Raw genomic sequence first — 19,700 nt, 5'->3', positions numbered from 1 at the left:
AATTACATCAGTTATCAGTAATATAAACATGTTTTCAGAAACAGTGAGCATTGATATGTAGATTTGAGTGGAGATCCATATAGCTGCAAAAATATAGAATGTGTGTTTTTCATCGTGATTTGCATATTATATTAAGTTCACTAAAAAAAATAATAATAATTTGAATTATTCAACAAATAAAGTAAGGGGATTTGCCTTAAGCCAATAAACAGAGCAAATTTGAATGGTAAAGACAGAACAGGGAAGATATTGTGCCTGATGCTGCAGAATAGTAGGTGCAGCATGGTGTCAGAAGGGACAGTTTAATGTCAGGTCACACTTGAGTATATCGTGATCAAACAGTAAAGAACGAAGATGTTGCCCCTCGTGCTTCTTGGTTCAATGTTGGTTATCACAAAAAAATGAATGGCCTTGTGGCTGGTGTTATCTGCTTTGCATTAGTGGTGTTAAGTTCCATATCTTACACTTTGGACCACATTCCTCCTGAAACATCTTGAGATAATCAGTCCCACCATTGTCTGACCAGGAGTTTTTCTTGTGTGTGTGCATGTTTATTATGGCCAAAATTTACTAAACTTGCTGTGACTTTTGCCAATGCAAATTGCAATCTTTTTAGATCTTGTATTAAATTGCAGTAGTGTTTTAAAGAGTGCAAGAGGGCACAAAAAATCATGATGGAAAAGTTGTTTTAGGGCTGCTGATGCTTATTAAATATAACATTATTGGTTTAATGTCAAGTGAAATTTGCATACATACTACAGAGGAAAAAACATTCATATGCTTTTTGCTGATCAAATGACTTGTCAACTTCTAGTTGTACACTTATTCTACACTTACCTTCCATTAAAGTGGGTTAACTGATACAGCCTTTGAATAAGATGAGGTGCCTCAGGAGATGACTTTTGGAGTAAAAGGTCTGTATTTATTACACTGTCCTAAGTTTGATAAATAAACTGCAGTAATTAGACAAATTTGAAAGTATTGTTGTGTTGTGTTTTAGGAATTAGACAAAATTGCAAGCTTGTACAAATAACACAGTGATTGTTTGAATTTACATTAATTATTACAGAGTCAAAAGTGCAAATACAACTCTGTAGTTCATTAATATAGTGGCATTAACAGCTCCCAAACTCACTGATGCATTTAGCGTTATTAGTTGAATTTCCAAAGGTTAATTCAAATCTTAGTGTCACATTTGATTGTATCTGTGACATATACTTTGTCAGCATATTTAGGTCCCTCTTTTTTCAGTTTCAGCTTTTTCACACTTCCTCATTTCAACTAAAATGGGACAAAGCCGTTTCTCATAACTTTCTCGCTTCCTGGTTGTAGTAGTTTTTAAAAGTACCTAAGCAAGTAAAACCTCAAGCGAAGAGAAATAAGCTTTACTTAGGAAACCTATAGGCTATTGTGAAACATCTGTCCGTTTGTAAACTCCCTACTTACTTATGTGGTTAAAGAAACCCCGAAAAGGGATGAGAAACACAGTCATACTGTTGCTCAAGATCTGTATTGTAACTGCATATAGTTCATGCTGACATTTGGGATATAACTATTTACATTTTTTTTAATCTTTATTTAGTTGTAAAACAATATAGTCATATTGATTCAAACCCAACAAATAGATTTGACTTAACATGAAGTGAAATTCAGTGTGACAGTGGGAAAGTGTTGAAATCTGACCATAGCATAATTTGTATTTCCTCACATATCAGCATCAATTACTGTGTTGTATGTCAGGATTACTCTAAAATACCCTCATAACTATTGTCAGAGCAGTTGCAACCACAACACCCAGCCCCACACAATGCACTCTGTGTTATTAAGCTAACTTAATTATTTCTGTGAGCAAAAAAAAACATGCAGAGCTCCGCATGTCATGATGCTCTCCTTATGAAGCTGCCTTCTGCACTGATTGACAGATTTTCATCTCTTTTTATCAGCAGGTTCAGGAGAGGGATGCGGGAAGATCATTCAGCGTTTCCCCAAGAAGGACTGGGAGGGAACAGCCTTCCCTCAGGGGGTTGAGATGGTGAGTGATAACAACTTTATATAAACTCAAAATAACTCAGACTGAACAAAAGTATATTACCTGGCATGTTTTGGCAATTAGTGATTCAGGATGAACTCTGCCTTCCGTCAACACTTTTCATTTGAGAAATACAAATATCAGAACTTACTATTTAGAAAACTCAATGATCAGTCAATGATTTGTTAATCACTGGCAAGAATTTCATCAGTCAAGATGAAATTCAACAATTCTCAAAGTTGACTGAAAACAAAACTTACCATTTAGTGTCTCTCTGTCTTCTTTGCTTCTACATACAAATATACTGCATTACAAACTACAAAAAATAAGGACATTCTTAAATTTTGCATCTGTTTTTCTGTACTTTTGCATGGTTTGATGACTGGTAGAAAACAGTTGTGAAATCAGCCTGAGGTGTTTTCTGTCTGCAGTGCAGACCACAATTGTAAATTCATAACATGAGAGCAGACAACATCTTTGTAACAGTTGTAAGTCAATGTGTTATGTACGCAGGTTGTGCAGTGTTTTTCTGGTTAGTGAGTGTCCTTGTCCTCCCACTTGCCAACTTCCCTTTTCCAACTGTTGATGGTTGAGAATGTTTCTTTGCGTGATATACTGTAATAAACGAAAGCATTTTCTGTGTCCCAAAGCAGCAGATTACACCCCAGAGAATTCCTGTGTTTTTAAAACACATTTGCGCTTTGGAGCTTGTGCAGCAGATATTGGCATTTCCTGTTTCAGATAAATTCATAGTGATTGTTTACTCAGAAGTTTGTTTCAGCCCCTTTCTGTGTTTACTAATTGGGAAGTCAGTTTTCTCAGAATCATTTTTTTTACATTAAATCCAGCCTACTGGCTGCTTCCCATTTCTATCTGTCTCCATCTTCCTCTTTAGGAATATGAAGCTTCTCATAGTTTGTTCCCTCCTTCTCTATAAGGCGACTCTAGCGCGGCTGTGACAGGGGGTCTGTTACCCTTATATGGACTCTGCAATGGATGGACAAATATTTGCTTATCTGGACTGAGAAAAAACTGTCAATCTCTAGGGCAACATTAGCAGTTAACAGCATCATACAGCACAGGACATGAGTGCCTGTGTTATATCTGTTTTTGTTCATTTATATTGGCTACTGCAGATAAGCTTTTAATGACTAAGCAGAATGGTTTTGGCAGTGGACAAGGAGCGAAAACAGCAAAATGACTCCAGATCCCAACACTGTACTTGATCCTCTGAAAATACTAATCATCACATACTTCTGTGGTACTCAGTTTTGTGTTGTCTTCAACACAGCACCATGATTTACATGTAAAAAGTTAGATTTTTTTATTGGGTTTCTTTTTTATTTAAGTCATCATACGTTAAGGCATCACCAACAGGACTTGCTGCTTTAGTTTTTTTAACGGCTTAGCATCTATGGGTGCAGTCTTAAATCAGCGTTCTTTTTATTATCCATGCTAGCAGCTTAACTCTAGAGATGGCAAGGTCAGTCAGTCAGTCAGTCAGTCAGTCCACTACTTTGGTCCAGACTCAAATATTTCAACAGCTATTGGATGGATATCCATGAAATTTTGTACAGACATTTTGTACGGACAATTTGTACAGACACAGATGAACTGTGGCTGGGCTTATTTATATCTTGTAGTCTTAGCAAATACCTTTGAAACTCCATTGTGTGTTAGATTTTGAAGATTTTGCAGCAGTTTTTTTTTTTAAATTAACGAACAATCAACTGGGTCACCATAAACAGATAGGAGTGCGCTACATATTTATATATAGTATATCCTACCCCCCCTCTCCTATAAACAGTTATACACATGAACAACACATATTTGTCATTTATTAATGCAACTTAGAGAGAAATCAGGAGCACAAGGAATTGATGCACTTGTGTTTTTCATTCGTTTTGTCCATTATTTTGAATGATGAAGACCACAGTAATTAGGGTATTTGGTTGTTCTAATAAAGGTGCAAAAAGTATCACTTAAAAAATACCTGTTTATGACAATGACACACTTTTAATCTGTCTGTGTATTCATTGTAATATTATGTATTAATAATATGTATTTGTATTTTATTATTCGTTGTATATATATTGATTGATTTAAAGTCCAAAAAGATTGTCACTGTAGCTACTTACTAGATGCTTTTTACCCACCTTCTCTGTAGTTTAATATTGACATAAGAGAGAGAAAGAAGGCAATGACATGCAACAAGGGAAGTTTGAAATTTAAGCAGCAGTGGTGTTTATAGATTTGTGCAAGTACGCTGGCGAATTTAGTGAACTTCATCAGTGAAGTCGCTGCCTCTCTGCGTGTTTGGTTAGGGGTTATAGGAGGTCAGAGATCACAACCAGAGGTATTTCATGTAGAGGCCAAATGATGTAGAACAGAGCAGCAGGTGTAGGGGCCAAAAAGTTGCATAATAAGGGTCAGATATCTATGCCAAGATAAATGGAGAGAGCTAATCTAAACCACAGGCATCCTTGAAAATCTGATGTTTGGATGAGGTAATTTTTTTTTTCCACTACGACAAGATCCTTTCTAGAAAGGCTTGTACGTATAATCTACATTTTAGGCAGTTCTTGCGTATTTTGCATTTATCCTCTAGTTTATTTAAATGTTGCGTGCAACTAAGTTTTTTGGATGAATAGTGAGTTCAAGTTTTGTTAAATGATGGTCTAAGATTATTATGGCCACAGCTGAAATCTGAAATCTTGGCTCTGTGCGGACACGGTCAAAGAGATACTATTATACCGTGACTCTTGTTTATGCAGTGGTATTTATAAGGATATTGAGGACAAGTGAGGCTGTTATTCTAGCACAAATAGACATATTGTGAGTAGGTGGTGTGAATGACATGCAGGCGTCTTCCTGTGTAACTCACTGAGTCTGTTGGTGGCCACTAGGAGTGTCTTGTTCTGAGTTGATGCTTAGAGACCAGCAATGGTATGTCATACTGCAGAACATAGTGTCTCTTAGAAACCAACAAACACTAATTGTGACCGATTAAAAAATGGAAAAAAGTACATCCTGCCCAGACAAAGCCTTGAATAGAATTTTTGGAGTTGATTCTTGATATGAAGTCGAAACCCTAGGACCGGCCATAGGCCTTTCAGTGACTCTGAGGGATGAATCAGGATGTCTCTCTTCTCTCAGCATCATCCCTCAAGTATCCTGTCATGGTTTCATAGAGTTTAAATATAGAAACACTGACACAAGTTTAGCTAAATGTATTAGCTTAGTGGTTCCAGATGTCATTGAAGACCTGCATACCATTTTTTTGTGCCTGTGTGGGTGTGTGTGAATTTTTTGTATTCCATCACGCTGAAGCGATCCCCCAATGCTTCTTCATTATTTGTCAGCCCAGACTGAAATTGAGACATACTACAATCCCTAGTGCACAAAAAGAGCATTAGGCATGTTTCTCATTGGAGTAAGTAAACGCGAGCTGAAACAAGAGGATGTATTCAATGCTAGACCTTTTTTTAAGTCCTTCTTGGCAAATATTGACTAAAATTTAGGCACATTACGTTCTTCTGAAACAAGATCTATATGTACTGTACAAGTAGTATAGAACATTGGATAACACGCTGAATAAGATGCATATGTTGACATCTTCCGTTTTCACAATCACAAAGCACCCAGAGGAGTAAGCAAGGGCAGGAAAGAGGGGGCTGTTCCAGAAATTCGCTTTCCTACTATTCGGTGTGTGACAAACTTTGGTCGAGAGCCAAATGACTGGGATTCCAACTTTGAAGCTTTAATGAAGATACACCATAGTGTTTAACAGACCCACTAAGCAATTTGCATTTTGGCTCTGTTTTGGGCTGGTATGTAAACCATTATTATTTGCAGATTTTTCTCTACTCCATGAAAAAGAAAATGACTCATTTACAAACGCTAAGGAACACATCTGTAGAAAACAGTGGATGAAGCTGAGCACGAAAAGCATTTTGTGGTCACAACAGGCCCCCAGCAAACTAAATAACCACAGATGAGGAATGCACCAAGAAAAAGCGTTTACAACTTGTGCTAGGAAAAATGTGTTTCTAATCTTTTCAGGCAAGTGATGATGATAGGAACCAGCTCAAATCCTCATCTGTTACAGATGAGCCAGGTCCTGTAGATGGAGGTCAGTACACTGTGCACGTAGTTTATTTCCAGGCACAATCCTGATGGTATACTGTAAGCGGATAGAGGTTCTGGTGGTTGTATGGTGGTCATGCAGAAGATATTTTATGTGTAAACCACATCAAATGTCGGAAAGAATGACAGCTACCTCAAAATTTCAAAGTTATTGCTAACAAACACATTTATCTATCAGGAGTGATGTTTTGTTCAGACTGACCTTTTTTTGGTATGCACAACATTTTTGTCAGGCCTGCGATCTGTATTTGCCTACCTCCTCCAATCACCACAAAGGTTTCCTTGATTCTGATTCACATTGTTCTCATTTATCTTGTTCCCCCTGAAAGACTGTTCGAACTAGTATAACATGGATCGCGTGACAGACAGAAGTAGCTGTGCTGTGGTTTGCCAAAATGAAGTCAATGTGTGTAAAGACAACCTGAATTTAATGATGATTGTATGACATGAATTTTCACCAAGCAACCTGTATTTTATTATTAATTTTCTTAAATCTTATTATTCAAATAAGGAATATATAGGTGATCCCCTTTGCTGTGACAAGTAGGGAGTTTTGCAAATGATTAGAGTTCAAGGGCACAGTTTAGGCTAAGTAGTTAGCAGGGAAAACATAACTAGCCCACCGATGCCTTCAGCTATCTCTGAGTCTAGTGACCTTTGCAATGTTTTTCATGCTCAGTGTAATTATGAAAAAAAAGTTCATTTTCTGAACTAAGACATTGACAGCTGACATTTTGTTATTTAGATTTACTGCCAGATAGTTTAGAGAAAGAAAAAAACAAAGAAATGCGCCACACAAATGCCAAAAGAATGTATTGCTTTTGTGTTCAATGTTTAATTGCTGAGTTTGCTCATTTAATTACAAACAACATTTGTTTAATGCTTTGAGTATGTGAATGTTCATAACATCCGCTGCATGTAGACAACATATTGGTATCAAATGTAGATACACAAAACCTCGAGTATTCCTCTCTCATTACTTTCTCCCTATCATGCACTTGTCTTCTTTCTGAACTTTTCTTCTTCTAACTGGCACTGTGTTCTTTCATGTTTAATGGGCCGTATTAATTATAGGTATAAAGTTTACATTGTAAGACCACATGGACATTAAGCTTTTAAATCCATCTAATCCAATTGGTGAGTTATTTGGAATCACAAAAACCAAATCCTGTCCAAGCTTGCTTTTGTAAGTTACAATGCTTGCCAGCAAACTGAGTTGTAAATTTTTACCGTTAACTTTGCCTAAATTAAACCTTCATGCCTTTTATTTTAGTACAGTGGAAGCAATATGCCTCCAATTTATGACAGGAAGGTTTTAGTTTAATGCTGTTAGTTGCATGTAACAATGGAGGTACATAAAACAAATTGAGTTAGCATCCTGGCATTATTCTTTCAGGAACGACGTTAAGCACCCAATAATTACTCGGATGTTACTCCATGTTGGTTGATGTAATTGGAATATTAATAAGTTAAACATTTTTTTATCCAAAGATAAATGTTGGCATACACACTGTTATAAAAATCTTTTAGTTATTCATTTATTATATTTGGTTTTTATGTATAAAGTTATAATGTTATGTATAAAGTTTCTCATTAATGGTCATTAAAAATTGAAAAATTGCGCATTAGATGCTTAATTAAAGGGATATGACTAAATTCTTTGCTATAAAAAAGTTATAGGTTCTTTTTGCGTACACTATAATCAGAAATGTATCTTATTGTTTAACATGAAAGTTACATGTTAAGAATATTACATTTCTAAACTGACATGCACATGTTTTTATTTTTCAAATATGCATATCATCCCTAAAATCTTCAAAATCAACCTTTCAACCGACCATAAACCCTAAAAACAGCCTTATATACTTCACTTGGCCACACAATCCTTGTTTGATTGTGAAAAACTTAATCTAAGGAGCTTTGAGCTATACCGAAAATGACAAGACTGCAATGGAAATGGATAGCTGTTTATGTTTATGCTTGGTTTGGCCTTCAGTCTATGCATGTGTTTGTGTGCGTGTTGGGTGAGATGAAGAGAGATGTCTTGTCAACTACACCCGAGAGGTCAAACACATTCCAAAGCACCACAAAGTTCAGTGTTGAACATGAGGGTCAGTCCGTTACATGCAGCCTGCAGACAATGTTCTGTCAGCAGACTCATTCCTGCTGTCTCCACTACGGTCATGTTTCCCTGCAAGTAAACAAAATGTCTACTCTGATTATACAGCCTCAAATAAATCATTTCATTTTGGAAAATTTAATTTGAGCCACGGCAGCAGAATGAGCCTCGATCAGTTCTGTTCATTTAATCAAGACTAAGGCTATAAATTGTATGTTGAAGGTTAAAAAGTAGGTTTTGCAATATTTAATTTAGTGATTTTAAAAAAAAAATTACTCGATTTGAAAGAAAATTAGTCTGCAACAAATTTTAATAATTGTTTAAGTCATTTCAAATTAAATAATTCCAAATATTTTGTAACAAACTATTTTATATTATTTTAAATGGAATACTTTCTGCTATTTGACTGTAGGTCAGACAAAACAAGCAATTTGAAAACATCACCTTGGGCTCTGGGAACTTTTGATGGGCAGTTGACCCTATTTTCTGATACATTATTTGAAAAATAATCTGGTAATTAATCAATCACAATAATGGCTTGTTGCAGCTCTAATTTAATTGTGAGTTTCACTATGTTGAGTTTTTCTCAGCTAGTTTATTTATGAATTGATTTATACAATTGTTACCATATTTATTTGTTTGTTTTCATTTTCAGTTTACCAGCAAATACTTTATAAAGAAATGAATGTGGTTTTGCAGGTCAGATGAAAAAAACCCTCAGTCAGCAGTTTGAGATTGACCTTTCTCAACACAGTGGCTGAAACATCCTCAAAGGATTTGTTGATTCTAAAACCTTCCATGTGTCGCACGTTGTCCCTCCTTGACGTATTTCTCAGTTTGTTTTCAAAGTTTGAAGGCGACCTATCCTCACCTTTAAAGGCTCATAGCCTTTAGCCTGAGGTGTTTGACAGTGAAAACAGTGGGAGTTTCTTATTTACGCTGCTCTATCTGTAGCCCTACATGTTGTGCCTGTGGGCGAGATGCTGCAGAACTGAACAATAGAAATCCTGTAGTGGCCCAGTCCAACACGCAGTATGCGGTGTGGGTTTTCTGTTCCACTCAGTCAGCTAGGCAAGCAGAGTTGTTTCTCTCACCACATACCATGCCGGTCATTTGCTTTTTTTGTCACACTGCTTACTCAGACATATACTGGTGGCCATAATTGTTACTGAGAGAAAGACATTTTATACAAGTGGCCACCACAGTGGTCAAAACCTAAAGCAAATATGGAAGTGCCTTAAAATGCAGCTCCACTAATGGCCATTTATGTAATCCATTGAAAAAGTACAGATTTCTCTCAAGAAGTACAAAGTCAATCCAAGTCCAAAGGACGTTTTGATCTTAATAGCTGATTTCATTTGCAATGTGCAACTTGGTGGAGATTCTAAAAGTGCATATAGAGAGATAGGGAGTGACTGGGGCACCCCAAACAAAGAGGTAGATGTTATTGAGTTTTTTTTTCATGATTGACATTGAGTGTCTGTCACACTAAGACTTGGTGGTTGCTGCTTCCTCGTCCCTTCACAGTTCTGTCAAGGCTCCTTCACTATTTGGCCAAATGTCAAAATGGTGGACACTGATAAACCTGAACACATTCTTCAAAACATGTGCAAAACATTAATATGATGTGAGTTTTTGCCACCCGAGTTTCCATCATGCTTTGGGTGTTGTAGACAGGCAGAATAATGTTGCTGTGGAGTCAGTCAGTTAGCTTTGGCTGCACCTGAGTTATAAGGAGCGCCTTCATGTGATTTTGAAGCAGATTTATCCTCAATGGACACTGGAGAAAGTGCTGTTAGTGAAAAGAGGAAGTCAATAATCAGGAAGTTGATTGCGTATTTATATGTTAAGTCAAGTCAAGTCAATTTTATTTGTATAGCCCAATATCACAAATCACAAATTTGCCTCAGGGGACTTTACAATCTGTACAGCAATACAACATCATCTATCCTTAGACTCTCAATTCCTGACTGTGCTTTCTGGTTTGAGTAAGTTTTGACTAAGGAGGGGTGCAACTTTGGACATGTACAGTATTGTGTCAGTCAGGACTGAAAGGTAAATCAAAATAGAATAGTGTGGAGGCTACATGGGTGCAGTACCATTAACTGAGTGAGGCGTTGTGTGTTTTCTTGCTTTTTCCCTTGTTACAGTAGTTTGTTTGCTCATTCAGTCATGGGCGTTTGAAGCATTGGAAATGTGGGTGGGACAATCTAACGGGTGGGGGGGGGGGGGGGGGGTCTTGGGTTGAGGAACAGAAATCAGTTTATAGCAACTGCAAACAATTTTGTGACCCAGTTTATACATGGGCCAGCCAGGCTTTTATTTGTCAAAACGGGGAGCCACGGGCCATTACAAGGGACTCAGCTGTTAGTTTACTTTTGCTGAAGTTAACTGATTACTACCAGTGATTACTGCCTTTCGTCTTCTTTGAAAGACACCTGCTTATGTCTATGTTTTCTGGGGGAGCAAACATATCAAACCAAGAGACAGTCAGCCAAAAAATAGATTTACTACTCTATAGTAACAATCAAATGAAAACTAACCTCCCTCCTTATCTTTTCACTATTTTGTTAAAGTTAATCTTCATGTTAGCTAGCATTTGTGCTGTAGTTGCAACAGTTAGCTAACCAAACAGCCAGGCTGCTGTTCGTCAGTATAGAGACTTTGTAACAAAAACAAAAGGGCTATGAGTAACAGGCTAACAGACTACAAACATTTAGTTAAATGCCAAGCTTTGATTTTCGTTAAGTTAACAATTTCCTGAACATTTTCTGGTGACAGTGTGTGACCCACCTAAACTGGGGGGGGCCCCAATACTTTTTAATAATTTTAAAAAGTGCAGTATAAATATAATATATAATAGCTACAAGCCCGTGCATTCAGTCATTGCTCCTTCCAGTGCTCAGTAAACTGCTCAGTAAAGTTACAGTACACATATTGCACTTCTAGGCTGAACAGCAGCGCAAAAAATTCCTTGTATGCGTAAACATACTTGGCCTGTGAACCTAATTCTGAAAAGTCCACTTATGCCTTAGTTTCAGTTTTCTCATAAATCACATGTACTCTTACAGTAGGCCAATCCAAGGCTAGATGATAATGGAGAAACTTGTATTGGTTACAAGGTTATTGTACTCTGTGTTCTGTTATTGTGGAGAGTGTGTTCAGCTTGTAGCAGGTGTTGTCTGCTCTCTGTGGTGTACAGTACATACAGTAAAAACATGAGCCAACAGATAATGTAACAGTCACGCCATCTTACACCCCTACTTGTTCTTCTGACAAAAATGTGTAGACATAAAAATTTAGAAAATTCCTTTAGGGGCCCAACTTCCTCTGATGAAGGAATTTGACCCAACTTGACCAGACTGTAAACATTTGTGTCATTTCTCTTGTCTAGAACTTTGACTTCTTGAACTACTCCCTTTTCCCCCAAATCCCTGCTGTAATGAGGAACGTGGCTTGCACTTCCGGGAAGGATGCTCGAGTTATTCAGAAAATTTGTAAACTGCTGGTCTCATGTGGGTAGTTTGTTATGACTGCTGAGCAAGAGTAGAAAGGGAGAAATTTTAACAGTAAAAGAATAGTTGAATTTTATAATTCATATTTGTTCATTTCTCTGAGTCTCAGGAAAAGAATATTTTAGGACTTGACTCCAGTATGACCTTCGCCTCCGGGCATAGGTCAGGGTCAGTTCAGTGGAGAAAAGTTGCCTTGTTCAGTGGCCTTGTTCTCTTAGCAGGTTGAATAAGCAATTCATGACAAAGCTTCACTTAGTATTGCTCATCATCAACAACCTAGGTTAGTCACTTTTAGGCTATTTGCCAAGCCACGAAACAGATGAAAGAATGTAGCCTAATTGTATGACTTGATGGATTGAGTCAAGTGACCATAACATGTCGCGCTGCACGTCAGCCTTATGATGTTTGTAAAACTATGAGAGAAAAACCAAACAGTGCATTCCAGATAGCAGGATGCCGTTCCAACCAGTGTTTGTCAGGAAGATCCACACATGAGTAATCAATGCTTCGTGTGCCAGTGAGGCTAAACACATGAGGAAACAAAGCTGGAGCTGTCAAGCAAGCAGGACTTTCCAGGCTGAAAAGCACTATGAGCTCACCAGGAAATGGGAATACACAGGATGGAATGAAGCCACAGTATGCTGTAGAGTGCACATAGATGTAATACAGTAGAAGCTTTACTGAATTCTGTCAGATGAACATAAAGACCTCAGCAGCACAAGGTAAAACAGGAACAGAGAAACAGGACACGTCTTGTTCAGCCTTCTAAGCCTTCTCTAATGCACACAAAAAATAAAAGCAGTTTAATAAACTATGAAACACTATGTAAGAGGAAATGATAAGTTGTTGAGGAGATTATTCTCATTTTAGAAAAGTCTATAGAAACTATTTTTCCCCTTTCAGTACAACCAGGGCAAAAGATGTTAAAAAAACCCAGCACTCACTGTCTGCATTTTCATTTATGTCAGCTGAATGGATTAATAAATAAATATCCAGCAAAATGTTTTACAGTGAGTACAGCATGTGAGCAAATAGGAATTAAATGACATCCTGTCATTCAGTGCTTGTGCATTGTCCAATATTATAAAACAGGCTGTCGAATTTGCTCTCTAATAACGTTGAAAATGTTGAAATTGATGTGAAAATGTATCAGTGGAGGAGCAGTGGTTTTAAAATCCATCAGTGATGCAGCAAAAAGAAAGAACAAAAAGAACAAAAAGTTGTCTTCTTCCTCCATTTTTAACTTACCACTGCTGTCTCTTGTGCACGCACTAAGTGCCAAATAAAAACACAGCTCTTTCCATGAATGTCATGTCATGTCAGAATAATGCCCTACGGAACATTAACGTAAAGGACATGTATGTATGTATGTATGTGTAGATATATATATAGCTAGCTAGCTACCCTCCATCTTATTGACAATGACAGTGACCAAGTCTTTGGCCAGCGAGGATTTGGACAAAGACATGTATTAGTGAACTGGTGCCAGTAGCCAGATGAACAGGTCTAAGAGCAAAGTTTTGGGACACCCCATCTATCCTGTACATTTCCTCTCTTCTAAAGAGCTGGCTGGCTCTAGACATCCCTGTACTTGGCTACTGGTGAATGCCACTGCTACTAGTAAAAATGTGCTGACTGTTGCTATTACCAGGGCCATGGATGGGTGGAATAACTTGGATTCCTACTCCTAGAAAGTCTGTAAAGCTCTATCAGGCAAAATGTATTATTTGTGGTGTTGAGCAATATAAATAAAACTGGCTTGACTAAGAATCTACATACACATTGCCTTCATATATTTATATAACAAATATATATCCTGTTGTATTCCAGTACAGTCTGATATATGCAGATCTATGTGCCCAGTTTCAGGCATTCTTGTTGCTGTTGAGCTACTTCAACAGGACTTGCCAACAACTTTTTGTTGTAATGGTTCCATTTTGTATTGGCGTTGTAGACATTAAGTGTGCTCCAAACCGCAGTATGCTAAGTTTTCACTTGAGAAAAGGTACCGGGATGTTTTAAATTCCATGGGGAAAATAGTCAGATCCTTTGGAATAGTTTTAACATCTGACAGCATAATAACAGTGTAGTAATACATTACATTGCTGTCATTCATGGACATTGTTAGCTCTCCTAGAAGGAGTATGGGGATCTAAGGATGGCAGTGTTAGTTGGTTGTCAAACCCTGTTAGTGTCTTTGGGTTTGATGAACAGCTTGGCCTCTGACAGCTGGTAGAAGGACTTTTAAACTCTTTCTCTCAGTTAAATTTACCATTATAAAACCATACGTGTGACTGTATTCTGCATAGTCTGTCACTACATGAGGTGTATTTGTGCTAAACCGTACATTTGCATATCCATAACTCTTAATGGACAGTGTTGACAATGCTTAGCTTTTTAAAACATAACTTACAAACCACCTAGCTACATTGGCGATTTGTTTTTATTTTATGATTTTTGTGTTATATGCGAAGGTAGCCTCATCCTGTCATAGTTGTTTTGTCATTGTCTCTTGCTGAATATACATGTTTTGGTGTCAATATTCACCTATTAACACTATGTGATGTCTAGCATCTCTGTTTATTTTTGAGAAACAACGGTTGAGTGAGAGCCATTTACAGTATACTGTATGTAACCATGACTCCTAACTCTTTACTGGGTCTTGTTCTCGACATTTATGTGTCATATGATCAGAGGATGAACACTGTAACCACTCGGCCACCTGGAACTAAGAGAAATCGAGTACCAGTGTGGCACAACCTGGCACAGTTTTGATGCCTTAAGAGGGAAAGTTTCACTTAATTACAAGTCTAATGCTGTAACTGCTGGACTGTCAGACTACAATCACCCCACAGATCACTGTGTAGGAAAATACAGTGCAGACGACCTCTACTTTTCACAGAACGTGTACAACACATCCTTTTAACCTTGTGGAAACACTGCTGTTAGCTGCTATCCATAAACAATGCTTGTAGTGCATTCACATATGATATAATGACTTTGGACAGGGGATGTGAGGTTGGACATCCCTTGTTATTGTTTTAGACCAAAGCCGTATGTAGAGCTCCTGTGGCCTGGTGCCAAAGGGGCGAAGACCGAGAGTCACGTGGGTGCAGCATCCAAGATGGCCGCAAGTTAGAGGAACTCTCATCCTGCACATGCTAGTTTTTTAGTTATTAGTGTCAAAGTGCATATTTAAGTAATCTAACGCTCATTCAGAATACTTTAATTGCTCAAACAGAATATTTTCGGTCAGGAAAAGGCTTAGAAGACATGGCGACATCGAAATACTTCAAAAGCTCTTCCTGCACGTCTACCCAGAAAAATCCGGCACATGAGGATGAGCACGGTGCAGCTGACGCTCACCTTTCAACCACTAACATGCTGGATAGTCTTGAAAAGCTGTTTGCAGAAATTTCAAAGATGAACGACATGCTGCAGAGTGTTGCAACTGACGTTTCGTCCATTAAACAAGCAACGGCGGAGCTGAATAATACGGTGACGGCCATGCAGGAGAGGCTGGGCAAGCCAGAAGGGCGTATCGCACACCTGGAGGAGACGGCGGAGCAGTGGCTGAATGACAAGGCGAACAAGGATAAACAGACGGAGCAACTGTGGAACCGAGTACAAGCCCTTGAAAACCAAAGCCGGCAAAATAATGTGAGGTTGGTGGGACCAAGGGAGACCCTTGGTACTAATGAGACACTGTTTGAGTGTGTCCGGAAGATTCTTGCAGAGGGTCTCGGTGTTAATCTGACGGGGAGTTGGAGATAGAGAGGGTGCCCAGGCAACTGGCACCGATGCCAAAAATAGATCAGCCCCCAAGACCGGTGCTGATCTGTTTTGAGGCAATCCGCAAGGGATAAGGTGATCAGTGCAGCTAAGGAAAAGCAAGGATTTGTCTGGGGAAAATGTCGTCTATCTGTATTTCCGGACATGTCTAGAGAGCTAGTGCAGAAGAGGAAAGCATTCACACCGGTGAAGTGCAAATTACACAAGCTTGACATCAGGTACACACTGGCTTTCCCCGCAACGCTCCACTTCAAATGGAGAGGAAAAAACGTGAGTTGCAACACTGTTGAAGCCGCGGAGAAAGTCATTAATGAGCAAGGACTAGGAGGAACTGTGGATTGAAATGTAGGCAGTGAGGTGAGCTACTGTTTACACCAAATGTGAGACTATGCGTTTTGTACTTAACTGAATGGACCACTGTGCAGGCCAAGGAAAGGCTTCTTTTGACTAAGGACGGGCACCGTTGGAGCGGCGTTAATCCCATGGACCTCACGCGTTTTTTCCTTTTTCTTTTTCAATTATCTTTTTTCTTTCTTCAGCCGCTAAAAATAAAAGAGAGAATCTTACCAGGATCAAAGACTTAGAAAAAGAGATAAAAGATAAGGAATTAGATTTGTCGAAACACTTTTCGGATGGGAAATTTCAAGAACTCTGTAAGCTTAAATACTCTTACATGAAATTTATAATAAAAAAGCAGAATATGCACTCTATAGATTGAAAACAAACTTTTATGTGGGTGGGGAGAAAATGGGTAAATTATTAGCTAGACAGTTAAAGGAAAAAATCTCTGCTAACACCATACCAGTTATAAAACGGGGATGCACAGTTTTTCACTGCTAAAGACATAAATGGAATATTCCAACAATATTATGAGAAGTTATACACATCTTCCATATCTAATAATGCCTCACAAGAAGATATAGGTCAGTTTCTCCTTAACATAGACGTGCCCAAGCTCTAAGCTGGACGGGAATTACCCATAACCGAGGCTGAAATAAGGAAGGCAATTTCTTTAATGGTCTGGTGAAAAATTTGATAAAATGTAAAAATTATCCCCCAAAGTGCCAAAATGTGCTCTCTAGCGCCACCTATGTATCAAAAATGGCTGCCACGGCCTGTACGAATGTCGTAGAGAGATCGAACCAAAACTCAATTATTCGTCTCATCAAGACCTACAAATCATACGCTGACACCCCTGACCTAAATCCAACAATATGCCCATCAAAGTATGACTTAGTGCCAATTTTGGACCCTCAAGAAACACTATCTCCTCCTAGGGCGTTAATGGTATCAGCTTCAAACTTGAATACATGACTTATGACACTGTGCTGAACAGAAGTTGTTAAAAACTTTGTAATTACTCGAACGATTTAGATATTGTAAGCCCTGAAAGTTGTAGTGCCACATCACACCTTACAATGTAAACCAATGGGGAGGCAATCTCTAGGCATGGACTTTGTGTCAAACAAATGGTTCTGATGTCTAAACTATGAGTCTGACCACTTTGAAACCTGTATCAATGGATTTGCGACGAAATTTCCTACATAAATGTGATTTTTAATGTAGGATTTGGCCAAAGTCATGGGATTTATGAGGATATTTCACAAGAAGAGTGACATTCTCCTCTCCAACTGAGAGGGAGAGAGAGACAATAGGAGGGGGGGGGGGTGTGGGAGTTGAATGGAGCTCATTGAGTGAGAATGACAGTTTAGTGATAAAGTGCTGCAGAAAAATAAAATCAAAACTAAAATTTGTAGCTCTGTACTGCAGTTTTTCCTTTATTAGGGCCCAGGCACCTTGTGGTTTGCTCACACTCTCCATTCAAATATATGAGTATTTTTCTGTGTCCAGCTGCAGTTACTTATTGTCTCTACACACCTGACAGTACACATTTCAATCAAACTTTGACAAGGTCAGGTGGGTTAAAAGTCTTTACTTTTCTAAAAAATAAACTTGATGAAAATTAGGATATTAATTTCTTTTACACACAAACTCATCAAAAGTTTTCAAATTATGAATTGAAATTCAAGTGAAAGGGCCCAAACTTGCATAATTTTGATGACACAGGTGTGAGCAAGGCAGCCATGTCTCACCCTTCAGAAAATTCTCATCCTCACACCGTTGAGATTTGATGTTTCGCCATGACAGAGGGAGTTGCTATAACTTCATTGTACATGCTCCAGTCTGCACCAAACTTTACATGTTTGATAAGAGTCCCGGCCTGAGCACGTCTACATGACAATATTCCATCAGTGATGCAAACTGGCTGAATAGCGCCCCCTACGAAATTGCAGCAAAGCAGCCCCAGCAGCAGGCAAAATAGTGGACAAGTGATGTTTATCTCCTTCTTGCACTGTCTGAAAACAGCCCAGGTCTGGAGACATCTACATGCCCGTGACAGAAGCCCTTCGACTGCACTGCGGCCCGACGTGCGCAAGGTAGCGAAGGCCTGTTCAACACTGCTTGCAGCTTTAATTATTATTAATATTATTATTATAATAATAGGATATGTATTAGTGTGCACATTATTTTTCCTTTCCACTCAGAAGGCTAGCTCCTCTTGTCCAGTCCAGTTGTCAGACATTTTTGGGAAAATAATTGCTTTTCAAAAAGATGTTTCGCTATGTTTAAGTTGCAGATTTAGACATGTCACCCATTAGTTTATTGTGTGGTTGCTGGAACAGGAAATCTTATATTAACATAAGATTGTATGTACCTGTTATTGTATGAAAACGGCTGCTCTTCACCTGTTGTTCCAACATAAAACTTTACTTTTTTTTTTTTTTTACTTTATTTGTGTGAAGCTTTACATGAGAGAAGGCTTTTACTGTGTTTGTATACACTCAACATACTGACGTGTACTGCACAGATTTACTTTTGCTCCTCCCACAGTGTTAATGTTTTGTCAAGAGAGAAGCAAAACTTGCTGTGGTTTTAACTGAGCTGATTAACAGCAGAAGAGAGACTGGGGTTAATGGTGAAACTTTGCCTGGGCCCCCACAAGGCGGTGGAGGAAGCACCTGTTCCCTAGCCAGGTCATTATCAGCCATTATCTTACTGCACTCTAAAGGCCGGGGCTCAGCAGTCTGACGCAGGACAGCCATTGTACTGATCTACAACCTCAGGACAAAGCTGTTTACCCTGCTCTTTCATTCATCACCCCATGTGCTCAGGAGTGTGTTTTGATGTTTTGTGTTTACTTTTTACAGTTGAAATAAAGAACAACCGTGTTTACCCATCCTCAGCCGAAATGGGTAAAAAAAAAAAAAAGAAGAAAAAAAAGCTGTACCAATGTGGTACTGATCAAAACTGATAAAAAACAGTGGACCAAAACACTCCATGAAAAAATATTTTGAAATCACAAGTAAGTTGAATTTGTGTATGTGGTCAACAACAATGATAAGTGTCCAAAAAATCTGTCTTGTCTGTATTTCTGGTTCAGGGAGGTCTTTTAATATTCTCCTCCAAACTGTCTAAACTTTTCTTGTTGTTTTTTCCAAGTGGAATATGTTTTGCAGGGATTTTTTCCACTTCATAACTGTGCTTACAGCCCCTGTTTAGGATTTAACAATTTTCAACTTTGGTGCCCCCAGTGGTACTATCAAAAAATACATTGTGGCAAACAGCAGTGCGTGCTGCACTAACACATATACAAGCCACAGCCTGCTCACAGTCATACAGATGCAGGTGAAGTGCTCAAAGGCTAAATACAAGCTGCAGGCAGTCTAGATTTGGAGGCGAGATGTGACGATGACTCTCCTGGGGAGGCATCATGGTTCTTGATAGAACAAAACTTTAATAAAACAGAGGTAGATGACCTATAAGCCACCTATGACCTAAGGAAACACACAAGCACTCACCTGTCAGGCCCTACAGGTTAAAGTTAAAGTTACACTGAAAGTAAAGATTAAAGATGAAAATAGTCAATGTATTGTTTGACTACTACTATGCACTACCACTTTCCTCTACTAGCTTGATTGATTGATTGATTGATTGATTGATTGAATTTATTTGATGATCCAAAACATACAGATGTAAAATAGTTACAGTCAAGGGTTAAATAACAAAAAATCCAAAAAGGCTTGTTTCCACTGTGTAT

General features: G+C 38.4%; 1 protein-coding gene across 6 annotated transcripts in view; it reads left to right on the top strand.

Annotated features, from left to right (window-relative positions):
• Positions 1-19,700, top strand: part of sbf2 (SET binding factor 2) — a 123,424-nt gene that overhangs the window by 27,829 nt on the left and 75,895 nt on the right. For 4 of the 6 annotated variants that reach the window (XM_067588632.1, XM_067588631.1, XM_067588630.1 and 1 more), the window contains one exon: positions 1,944-2,032. In XM_067588632.1, the coding sequence (XP_067444733.1) occupies positions 2,030-2,032 (3 nt within the window). In that variant the 5' untranslated portion in view covers positions 1,944-2,029. The remainder of the gene's footprint in view (positions 1-1,943; positions 2,033-19,700) is intronic. The other 2 variants (XM_067588633.1, XM_067588629.1) reach the window with 1 other exon arrangement.

The sequence above is a fragment of the Thunnus thynnus genome, chromosome 1, assembly GCF_963924715.1.
Source record: "Thunnus thynnus chromosome 1, fThuThy2.1, whole genome shotgun sequence".
In the NCBI taxonomy this organism is placed as follows: Eukaryota; Metazoa; Chordata; class Actinopteri; order Scombriformes; family Scombridae; genus Thunnus; species Thunnus thynnus.
This window is presented reverse-complemented; position numbering and strand designations above follow the sequence as displayed.